General features: G+C 36.6%; 1 protein-coding gene across 1 annotated transcript in view; it reads left to right on the top strand.

Annotated features, from left to right (window-relative positions):
* Positions 1–12,149, top strand: part of LOC121953550 (attractin-like) — a 20,240-nt gene extending 8,091 nt beyond the window's left edge. Inside the window, exons 2-6 of the mRNA XM_042500716.1 lie at positions 3,160–3,405; positions 5,453–5,590; positions 8,247–8,340; positions 10,321–10,373; positions 11,956–12,149. Of these exons, the coding sequence (XP_042356650.1) occupies positions 3,160–3,405; positions 5,453–5,590; positions 8,247–8,340; positions 10,321–10,373; positions 11,956–12,149 (725 nt within the window). The remainder of the gene's footprint in view (positions 1–3,159; positions 3,406–5,452; positions 5,591–8,246; positions 8,341–10,320; positions 10,374–11,955) is intronic.
* The last annotated feature ends 607 nt before the right edge of the window (positions 12,150–12,756 follow it).

The following is a 12,756-nucleotide window of genomic DNA, read 5'->3' as shown; positions in this document are numbered from 1 at the left end:
AGGGAAAATTTCTTGAAAAAAAACTTCTTAAAATACTGTGTGTTACTGTGATAAAATGACTTAGTGTCTCAAAACAATGATAAACTTTCTTTAAAAACTCTTAAAATAATTAAAAAGAAAAATTAAATGAGAGTTAAATAATAAAATAATGAGTTATATCAATATAATGAGAAACTTACTGAAAATAATTAAGTTAAATAAATAAGTTACTTTTTCAAAAAAATAATTTAAAAAAATCTAAAAACTTTCTCAAAACAAGTTGATATTTGAACTTAATAAAAACCTTCTGAAAATAATAAGAAACCTTCTCAAAATACAATAAGATAAAATAATGACTTATTTAAAAATGTCTCTTAAAATAATGAGCTAGTTTCTCAAGAAATGAGAAACTTTCTTAAAATGAGTTAGAAGCTCTGCATCATAACTCAAAAAAACCCAAACTTTGTTAAAATAATGATTTATCTAATAATGAGTTTCACAAAATAATGACTTAGTTTCTTAAAAAATGAGAAACATTCTTAAAAAGAGTTAATACTGCAACATAATGGCAGATTTTCCCAAAATAATGATTTGCCAACTCAAATAATTGAAAACCTTTAGAAATAATGAGAATCTTAAAATAATGAACAGGGATACTTACCTCAACATACTGAAAAGCTGACTTCAAAATAATATTTTTTTTCTCAAAATAATGAGAATCTTTTCCAAAATAATTACTTAATATCTCTGATACTCATTAAATATTTTGAGATACCAAGTTATTATTTCTTATAATAGTGACTAACAGGATCATTTTTTTTTCATCAAACTGGCAGAAATGGGCTTCCATATTTCCGAATACAGAAAACAAGTCAAAACAAATAATTTAAACCCCCCGTGGCTCGACAGTTGTTATAGAGGCAGGATTTTATCTTTCTGCCATTATTATTTTTGACATTGAGTACATCAATGAGGGGCTCCTTTCATAAATGATGAACAGAGTTCAGAGTTTATCAACCACATTTATGATTAAACTGTTGTAATGTTCCCTCCCAGAGGTTTCATTGAAATTAATATGTAATTTGAAAGTATTTCGGGAAAATAGAATTTGTACAATTAATTATTCATTTATCTTTTAACCGGTGCAAAACAGGTCAGCAGAACTTGCAAAAAGAAGTGAAAATTGTCTACGTGCTTATCTTCATATACGGAAAATTCAAATGATAAAAGAATATCTACTTGGGCTGAAATTAGGCTTTTCATTTGAGGACGTTTCTGTTTACCCTGTGATTAGTGCCAATTTACAGCAGACCTCCTGGGAAATTAGGAACAAGTAAAATGAGGCGTGATGCTCTCCTCTGTTGTGGTACATCCCCTTTTTTTAATATGCCTCTTTCATCAGTTGACTTGACTCATTGATCTCATCATAGCTCAGTGTAAGAGCCTTTTTTTGCGGTGTTTGTTTTGCAGCTCTGGCATCCGCATCTCTTGAGTCAAAATGTATTGATTTTACACAGAGTGATGACTTTTAAGTACGCACAAATCTCTTTGCATTTCTTATGCCAGTTACCCAGTTCCTCTCCTATTTATTCCAAACAAATTACCGTTGCTACTGACGAAAAAAAACACTTAACCGTCTGACGCATGAAAATGTTGCAGCATTCCTATTTAAACCTCTGATTAAGCTGCAACGTCTTCATGCATAACCACCAACCTCGCAGGCAGGATTCAATCCGTTTAAGGAGGAAACATGAAAATAAAAACACAGATCTGTAGTCCACTCACGTAACGCTTTAGCTGCAGTTAATGTACTCAACCACTTGAGCATATGTAGCGATCCTCATCAGACTCTAAAAAAAACAAAAGCATACCCTAAAAGGCAACATTTTAAATAACCGTTGCTCTCTGGAGCACAGAATCTGTAAATGTTTGCTTTTTTTCAGCCCTCATTTAGCCGAGCACATTAAAGCGCGGCCCCTCCAGTAGATGAGACAGGGATTAATAATCTGGTTTAATAGTTTGATAACTTAGTCTCCGTCTGGTGCTTTGTTGTTGTACGGTGCAGCAGAGAACAATTTTCATTTATTTAACCTGGCAGGTCAATTAAGTACAAATTGTTGCTTACAGGCATAGGCAGAGAAAGCCCTCGAGGGCCGAGAGTTAGGAATTAAAATATAGGCAAATATCTATGGAGAGCAGGCGGAGAGAGGCAGTGGCCCCGGAACGAGCGAAATTAACTGTTGAGACTTGTTGATTTTGTTGTGGTTGTTGTTAATTTAAACTTTTGGGAAGGCTGGACCCAAAAACAAACTTACTTTTCACCAACACACATATGGCAGTGACTGAATAATTGAAATATTTAGATCGGGGACACTCAACGTACTTTGTTTCGGGGGACCAGGGGCCAGTCGCAATAACCCCAAACATGTTTTTAGGATTTTAGGACTTTTCTAGAATTTTAGGACATTTCTAGGATTTCAGAATGTTTATAGGAATTTAGGACATTTCCAGGATTTAAGGATTTTTGGGGGATTTTAGGACATGTCTAAGACTTAAGCAAGTTTCTAGGATGTGAGGACATTTCTTGGACTTTAGGATTTCTCTAGAATTACAGGACGTTTCTTGGATTTTAGGATATTTCTATGATTTTTTAGACCTGTCTGGGATTTTAGGACATTTCTAGAATATTAGCTTGTTTCAGGATCTCAGAATGTTTCTTGGAATTTATGACATTTCTTGCATTTTAGGAAATTTCTGCAATTTTCAGAACTATAACTTTTCTATAACATTACAAGGATTTTAGGACATTAGGGTCTTAGGACGTCTTTTGGGGGGGCGTGGGGGATTCACAACTGGCACGCTTTTTGATAAACAAGCTCTAATTTGATGCTGTTTTATGCACTCTGGTAACTTAAGCATACTAAAAGTACAAAAACAATTCCCAGTGTGAATCACTTTATGTTTTTTGTGAAGTCAAAAATGGTTGTAGGGCCACCCAGCACCCTGTCAGTGTCCGGATTCGGCTGGCAGGCCATAAGTTGAATATCACTGCTTTAGTTATACAAGGAAAGCTCACTGAGAACGAGCTTTATCTTTACCCTTGTAACCAGATAAGTCTTCACAGTTGTAAACATCCTGCATTGTTTTATACCCGCTGCGCTGTTGTGTATTTTGCTGCAGCGGAGAACTGCTCCGGGTACAGAACCTGCGGCCAGTGTTTGGACCAGCCGGGCTGCGGTTGGTGCACCGACCCCAGCAACACGGGCAAAGGTCAGTGCATCGAGGGCTCGTATCGAGGGCCCTTCCAGACCTCGGTCCCGGCCCCGTCCACCCTCCCCGGCCTGCCTGCTAGCCCCCAGCCGGCCCTCAATGCCAGCATGTGCCCCAGCGAGGCCAAATACAACTGGTCCTTCATCCACTGCCCAGGTAGGAAACAGTTAGTCCGAAGATGTGTTTTGGAATCAAAGATAATAACCATCTGAAAATACTTATTTCTGTTAATGTAGTGTATAAATGCTATTTATTTATACTTAAAGGGTAATAAGTATACATGTTAATGAAAGTACAGAGGTGGAAACTGTTTTTTTTTTTTTTTTTTTTACTCCTTTTTTTTTGTTTTTATTTTGGAAAGCTCCCTTTAGAGCCAAAGTCAGCACTAAACAACAGTTTTCTCAGGTTGAACCTCTCGTCATCAATAAATTGATTTTCATGTGTAAAGTCATTGAAGTGCCTTGGTAATGAAAACAGCCAACATAACTTAAAACAGGACTGGGGATAAATAATTGTTTTAGCATATTAGTGCGATATTTTGCTTTGCAATATTGTGTCAGTACATGGGCGTCAAGCATGGGCATAGATTTTTAGATAGATAGATAGATAGATCATGGATAGATTTTTTTATTTTATAAATAATAAATTATTAATATTGCAAATACAAACTAAACTTTCTGTAGCCTACAACAATCATGAAATGTATTGGTTTTTCAGTCTGCTATGAGTGATGGAAGTAACAGAAATTAATTAATAGAAACAGAGGTGATGAAAATGCACGTGAGTTGAAAAATGGCATGGTTATATTGATAAATTATCATGATCGTGATTTGGTTAATTTAAAGCTGATTTGATTAAATAGTTGTGAAGTGATGATAGCAGAGACATGTTTCATCAATTTTAATGCAAAATTGCATTTTACCAATTAAGGAAAATGACTTTGAGGGTGCGAGTAAGAAAAAAAAATTTGCAGTGATTAAAATGTTCGCGAGTAAATGATGAAAAATGAGCTTGCGGCAGACGTGACAAATATTGTTGCTGTAAATGAGAAATGTCAGCTGGATGCTGTGAATGATGGTAGACAAATTAATCAAATCACTTGGTGATTCATCACTCTTTTTTATATTTCACATCCACCCTTACTTGAAAATAGTTTTCAATTCACGTGTATTTCATCACTTCCGTTACCGATTTGTAGACAATTTCAACACTTTAATTTTTTCAAATTATTTTTCGTGACTTTAAGTCTTGTATGAATGATGAGAGCTAATTTTGTGTTGTGAATGATGAAAGTAAGACAGGAAAAATGATGAAACATATCTTTCAAGTATAGTCTTTTATAATGAATTCACAATTTTATTAATAATGAATACAAATATATATTATGCCAGATGCTTTATGTTTTCCGGTTGTCTCTCCGTCCGTCCCATTCATTCAAGGCGATGTCTCAATAACGCCTTTATGGAATTACTTCAAATTTGGCACAAATGTCCACTTGGACTCAAGGATGAACTGATTTGAATATGGTGGTCAAAGGTCAAGGTCACTGACCTCACAAAACACATTTTGGCCAAGAATTTATATGCTAATCATGACACCATATGAAAGGATAAAATCAATAAATTATCTTTTTTTATTAATTTATTAATTTTTACTTCCACCCTTCATAGTCCACGAAATACATTTTGCTGCAATAAAATTGAAGTGAGATGAAGAGACTGAATACTTATACTTATAATATCTTATTTGCAGTTTAAAATAGGTAATAAATCATAATGTATGTAAACAAAGTATGTTGATAATCTCGTATAAGGGGGCCTCCTCACCATAAATAACAGTGTTTGTCTGCTTACAGGGAGTGTTTAACTCATTGATTTTGGTCTAAATCTAACAGAAGTATCTGCAGTGGCTATTGTGACTTCTCTGAAATTAATATATCAGTGCGATAAATCTTCACAAATAAACCTGGCAGGCATAAAGGATATCAAAGTAACGATATTTGTCACACAAGGACCTCAAACGCAGCACCATCAGACAGTTCAGACCTCACACAGATCCCAGACCGCAAATTACTTCCTCTACTTCCAAATTAACATACAAATTCATTCCTGTTTGGGCCCGGGGCTGTTTATTAAAAAACTTTTTTTTTTTTGGGTGTGTGTGTGATGTTCATGCAGTGTGTGTTTTGTTTACTCTCTGGCAGCTTGTCAGTGTAACGGTCACAGCCAGTGTGTCAACGAGAGCGTGTGCGAGAAGTGCGAGGACCTGACAACCGGCCGGCACTGCGAGAGCTGCATCTCCGGCTTCTACGGAGATCCGACCAACGGGGGCAGCTGCCAGCGTGAGTATCCGCGGCTCCGGTTCAGTCCGGCACTAAATCAGGCATTCGGTCTTCCCTCGCACGGCTTCATTTAACGTGTCAGTATTTTACAGTTCAGTTTTATGCCTGCCATTTTCCTGACTCCTGGCTGCACAGTGAAGCAGCCCTGTGGGATATTTTAGATTTACTCCGCTCTGCAGCTAATGCTGACAGTCAGTCAATCGGACAACAAATCAATCGTCTGTTTCTTCAACAGCTTCATTTAGCTCACCAATATATTACAGCCACGGTGCACGTCAGGGGTACTCAACCTGCTTTACATGGGGCCGCTTTTACAAAATGACAGGAGGCCAGGGGCCAGTCCCAGCAGCCGCCATACATGGGTCTAAGATTTTTCGAGGATTTTAGGACATTTGATTTTAGTATCTTTCTTGCATTTTAAGACATTTCTCAGATTTAGAACATTTCTAGAAATTTTATGACATTTCTGAGATTTCTTGGATTTTGGGACATCTCTAGGACTTCAAGATGTTTTAGGATTTGGGGACTTCTCTCTGATTGACTCTATGATTCTAGGATTCAAGGATGGTTTGAAGATTTTTGGATGGTTCTAGGCTTTTAGGACATTTATAGGATTTCAGGAAATTTCATCATTTCTAACATTTAAAGACATTTTTAAGATTTAGCAAGTTTCTAGGATCTTAAGACATTTATAGGATTTAAGGATATCACCAGGATTTAGGATGTTTCTAGGATTTTAAGATGTTTTAGGAATTTAGGACATTTCTAAGAATCAAGGACATTTCTAGGATTTTAGGACATCAGGGGCTTAACAAGGACGTTAGAGGGTGCGAGGATCGTTCACTGGCACTAATTTTGATAAACAAGCTCTATTTTGATTTTGTTTGATGCACTCTGGCACCTTAATTTGCGAATACAAAACATTTCCCAGTGGGAATCACTTTAATCACTTTAATCACTTTATTTTTAATTCTGATGAAGACAATGGTTGGGTCCACCCGGCATCCTATCAGGGGCCAGATTTAGGCCACAGGCTGTTACTTGAGTGTCAGTCGTGTATGTTTTTTGGGTATTTCATCATAATTTTTTGGGTATTCTAATTCTATGCATCCCTCTGAAATGTATACAGTGTTTACTTGCTCCTACATCAGTGACAGCCATAAACCAGCCTCTCTGCATGTCTTTATCTTGTCAGTAATGTGCATTCCTTGTTTTTGCGTCTTATTTCTGCCTCCTTCTTGCAGCGTCGTGCCCCCTCTGAGACATTAAAGGCTTTCTGTTTATCAGTGTGACTCAGGAGGCATTATGAGCCGCAGCAAAAAGCGCACAATCAATACCTCAAAGAGGAGACGATAAACAAATAATCAAGATAACACACATCAATAAATAAAAATAAAACCACAGTGTGGCTTGTTGTTCCACCAGCTGTCCCACGTTGTCATACACAGATTTCTACATCAGTCGCAGCTGTTTGTACCAGGAGGCCCGGCCATCTTTAGAAAAGATGAACTGATTTAATGCAAACATTAACATTTATGCAGGTGTTATAAAACCGGTTCTCAAAGTTACCAAACCTAATAGACATTTGGCATCTGTTAACGGACACAAAAACTGTCCCTCGGGACGAGGAAAGTCACCTCGGATGGGGAGGGAGCCAAAACTCGTTAGGGAGGTACAGCGTTTAAGTTCACCTCTGTGCACAGAATTGGCTCTGGAGGTAAACTTCTTGAAAGTGGTAGCATTTTTTATTTTCCTCCTGTCCTTTCCCTGGAGAATGAGCCAGCTGACCCCAGTGAAACATTCAGAGGGGGCAGAGTTTCCATCGATTCTGTCAGTCGTGTCAAATACTTTTATTAGGCTATTATTAGGTTCAAACATCATTTTTGTAACATGACAATCAAAGGCTTTTAAACTGAATCAAATGCGCTCAATTCACTTTTAAGTAAGTAGTCTTGGAAGACACACATTAAAAGAGTTATATTATGATTTTGCATGGCTGCTACTTTGGTCACATCTTGTAAAAGAGATTTTTGATCTCAATGAGACTTAAATGTTTAATAAAGAAACTGTTCCCATTCTGTTATCATGAAGGATCTTCCTATGCCGTAAAATAACCCCAAGGAGCAAGGAGACACATTAGCACAATGAAAAGCATCGTCTGTAGAAAAATCAAGGCAGGATTCTCGCGTGATCTTATGATTCTCACGTGATTTCACAAATCCAGCTGCCTCGCAAGCTAACATGCTTTTGCCAGACTTGGAGGAGGAGAGTGAGGTTGTCAATGCAAAAGCCTGTAACACTTAAAATGATCAATTTTAAGCTTAAATTTTAAAAGAATTTTGAATTTAATGTTTTGTCTCTTTTATTTTTTACTTTAGTGTTTGGATGGAAGTTCCAAACAAAAGAAGAAAATTAATTAAATTAGTCAAATGTATTTAAGCACGTTATGTTTTCTTTTTTAGCTATTTCTCAACTGAATATACACAACAATTATTGTTTGGCGATATTTATGCTGTACAATGACAATTACATGTACTGTTAAAGAAGGTCTTGGCCATTTTGCACACCCCTAATAGTAGTCATTTAATGTTAAATCGGGTTGGTGGTACAGCTTTACTGAATCATTTTAATTTTCATTTTTCTCGTCTTTGTTCAGCCTGCAAGTGTAACGGCCACGCCAGCATGTGCAACCCGAACAATGGCAAGTGCTTCTGCACCACTAAAGGCATCAAAGGAGACCGCTGCCACCTGTGAGTTTCACATTTTTCTTTCACTCTTTCCTGAATAAGAAAACCTTGTAACTGTCATATCTTGAACACCTAGCGTTGAATTTTTGTGGAGACTGGGAGACTTTTTTTCTCCAATGGTCCACCCCATGCCAGTATTTATGACACAAAGTGCTGAAAAGAACTCTTTTTTATGAACTCTGTAACTTGACTTCACCATGAGGCTGCTATTACTTGTGTACTTGTGTTTTGTCTGAACATCATTGATGTAAATCTGACATCAACATTTATTCTGTGCAAAAATATTGAACCACTCAAGGATTTTGTTCAGGAACTTTCACAAACACCTGCAGGCCAACATGTTAATGTGTTTTAAGAAAAGACTCAATAACCTCCATGTCCTGTTTCTCTCACTGTAATCGCAGCTGTTCATTAGTGCTGGCAGCACTCATCGTAACGCTGGCCTGTATTACCGAAGGGCTTCCCAGAACCCATTAAAAACTTAAACTCACCCACAAATATAAATTAGGCTGTATTTATATACAGAAAGTGCCAGTTAGTGAAATTTGTCCGTTTCACATGGCCTTCGTTCACTCTTTATCTGTTTTCAAGCCTCTATGCTGAAGATAGATTTGGGTTGTCCTTCTGTCTGTCTCCCATGCTCATGATCACAATATCTCAAGAAAACCTTGAGGGAATTTCTTCAATTTTGGCACAAACATCCACTTTAACTCAAAGACTAACTTATTAGACTTTGATAGTTGTAGGTCAAAAGGTCAAGGCCACTGTGACCATTTCTGTTTCATTCTTCTGATCACGATATCTCAAGAACACCTTGAGGTTTGTTTTTTTTTTCAAATTTGGCACAAACGCTAACTTGATTAGAAGTGATTAGATCTTGGTGGTCAGTGTGAGCTCGCATTGGTCTCATTCTTGTAAACGCAATATCTCAAGAGTAACATGAGAGGATTTCCTCAAATTTGTCACAAACATCCACTTGGACTCAAACATGAACTGATAAAAACTTGGTGGTCAAAGGTTAAAGTCAGTGTGAGCTTGCATGCATCTTATTCTCATGAACATACTATCTTAAGAATGCATTGAGGGAATTTCTTCAAATTTAGCACAAACATCCACATAGACTTTACAATGAACTGATTCGGATTTGGCGGTCAAAGGTCAAGGTCACTGTGACCATCTCATTCTTATGAATGTTGCATGTCAAGAGCACCACAAAGTAATTTCTTTAAATTTGGTACAAAAATTCAAATAGATCCAAGGATGAAATTTTTTGATTTTGAAGATCACACATAAAAGGTCAAGGTAGCAGTGAGCTTGCATCTGTCCATTCTCATGAACACGATATCTCAGTGATGATGCTTTGAGTTAATTTCATGAAATTTGACACAAATGTTCACCTGAACTCAAGAGTGAATTGGTTAGAAATTGGCAATTAAAGATTTGACACAAACGTCCACTTAGAGTTGAGAATGACCTGATTAGAATTTGATGGTTAAAGGTCAAGGTCACTGTGACCTCGGAAAACATGATTTTAGCCATAACTCAAGATTCTATTTGCCAAACATGTCAAAATTTCATATAAATATCTCATAGAATATAACGATGATGTGCTGAAATTTAATAACCAAAAGCTAAAAGGTCAATTTGACTGTGACATCATAATGTTCCGAAAAAAAAAAAAACAGTTTCCTATTTAACATAATATCTCAGGATCACAACGGAAGATATTTGCTCAGATCCTGAATTGCTGACACTTATTTTGAAACTGTGCTGATTGTAGAGACCTTCTGTGCTGCGGGGGAAGATGTGTGTGAAGCGTCCATGTTTTCACCTGATATTTGTGTTTAATTTCTCCCGCTTTGTTTATATCCGCAATTTTATTTCCTTAATTCACCTTTTTCCTCTCGGTCTTCTTCTCTTCCGTCTTTTCCCCGTGTTGCGCCTCATTTCCCTTCATCTATCGTCCACCTCTCTCTCTTTCAGGTGTGAAGTCGAGAACCGTTACCAAGGCAACCCGCTCAAAGGAACATGCTACTGTAAGTGGAATTCCAATTACCAACTTCAGTGAAGAGTGTGTGTGTGTGTGTGTGTGTGTGTGTGTGTGTGTGTGTGTGTGTGTGTGTGTGTGTGTGTGTGTGTGTGTGTGTGTGTGTGTGGCGGGTCACATTAAGAAACCACAGTGAGGCCTCTCCCTTGTTCGGGTCAATGCCAAGACAGTTACATGGCTCTTAAATCAAAGTAGGTCTCAAAGTAGTTTGATGTTTAAAGAAATAACAGCCAGAGGAGAAACGGCTTTTTCAAACAAGTCGCAGGTGGAAAGAATGGAAAGTGAGCCGCGGATGAAAGTGAATCACTGCAGAGTGTGCTGGAGCTTGTCTTTCTCTTTTCCCTGCTGCTGCGATGACAGACATTTTGCCAGAGACTGCAGCGCAGTGATCCACACTGCAGATTAGTCTCTTGACGTTATTATCCTTGTCAGTTGAGATTATGTTTTGTTGAATATGATATTGTAGAAACCATGGGATTTAACTTATTTTGTCCTCCATGAGCCTCAAACACTTATTCCTCATTATTTTAGAAACTAATTTTTATTCTTCTGCACCAGAGACAGCTTTTACTGGGGGCACTATGTTTTCTGGCTGTCCATCCCTCCGTCTGTTGTTTTTCTGTGTTTTTTCTTCTTTTTTCCCCAAAATATATAAATAACACAAAGTCACAAATTGAGAGCACAAAAACACCAATTTATATAACAAATAACTCAAAACTAAGTTAACAGACAATAAAATAAGTTTGCACGTAATGATTCACTTAAAAATGTAACTGATAAAGTTAAGTACAACAATACAATAAAGGGGAAAAAAAGGGACGAGAGACGGCAAAGTCTTAACCATAATGACGCCGTCTATTATAAAACTAGTGTGGTGAAAATATGGAGATCATGAAGGCCGTTATTCAGTCATACAGGATGTGAGATTCTCTGCATAGTTATTTATATTCATATTTAAATAAGTATTAAATAAATGAATATACATGCCTGTGAAATAAATCCTGAAATGAATAAATTATTTATTTTATACAATTAATATATATAAATGATCCTAAATATAAATATATACCTGGCTCATAATAATTCAAAACAAATAAAAAGTATAGATTTTTTTTTTTTGAAATATTACTTTTTTAAAGAACTTAAACCTCAGTCAAAGCTCACAGCATCATATTTTGACAGCACATCATCGCCTGTCGATTATTTGACAAAACATCATATATTCGATTAAATTCTTATAAAAATCGATCATTGATTAATTGTTGTCTTCCCTGTTAGTGACAGTGATCTCCAGCTCTGGATTAAAACAGGCTTGCACACATACTGCCATATCACCCACCCTCTATCATGACCTTCATCACAGCACACGCCGAAATCTTCAGGTCCATCGAAAAAAGTCAATAGAATTTTAAAGAAGAAAAGGGGCTCTGGGTAATTTCCTGCCCGCAGCGCTGTGTGAAAACACGTTCTTGTGTGACTTTCAAACTAAACTGATCGAGCTCTTCTTCTTCTTTTGTAATCTCCACCACGCGCTCCCACACCCACACCGCCGGCTCCATCACTTCAAACAGACACGCTGCTCATCGACTACCAGTTCACCTTCAGCCTGTCGCAGGAGGACGACCGCTACTACACCGCCATCAACTTCGTGGCCACACCTGAGGAGGTATGTCTGACAGTGAACGCCCCGCCGCCACAGCAGCTGTCACTTTTATTAGGATTAAAGATCGTGAAGTCGGCACCAGATGATGATGATGGAGATTAGTTTTTTCTTTGTCTCACCTCAGTTATTGTCAAAACTTTCTTCCAAACACACTTTTCCAGTTATGCATTTACCAGTTTGATAATTAAAATAAAAATGGTTAATAATATGTAATAATAAGAAAGTTGGCAAAAATATAAGATATAAGAGTGACCTGAAAAAGAACAAATATAATAATTAAATGTTGTCCAGTGGAAATTATGTACTTTCAACATGTCAGCATTTTCTGAGTCCTGTTTTCAGCTTTGTGAGGAAGCTTCTATGGAGGACAGAAGCTGCCAAAATCAAAAATAAATAAATGACTCAATAGATAAATTAACATGCCATTAAATGTATCAAGTAATTATTCAAAAATAATTCTTTTTTTTATTTATCTACCTTCAGAGTAATTCCCTATTTATTTAGTTTTCTAACCAGATTTCTTTCTGTCTGTTTATTTACATATGTATTATTTACATATGTATTATTCTTATTATTTTAAATTTTTGCATTTATTTTTTATTTACTTTTGATTTATTTTTAAATTTTTGCATTTATTTTTATGTGTCAATATACTTATACTATACTATTTACTTATTTATTTATGCATTATTTTTCCTCTATATTTAAC

The sequence above is a fragment of the Plectropomus leopardus genome, chromosome 14 (assembly GCF_008729295.1).
Source record: "Plectropomus leopardus isolate mb chromosome 14, YSFRI_Pleo_2.0, whole genome shotgun sequence".
NCBI lineage: Eukaryota > Metazoa > Chordata > Actinopteri > Perciformes > Serranidae > Plectropomus > Plectropomus leopardus.
The sequence above is the reverse complement of the archived record's forward strand: the minus strand, read 5'-3'. Positions and strand labels throughout refer to the sequence as shown.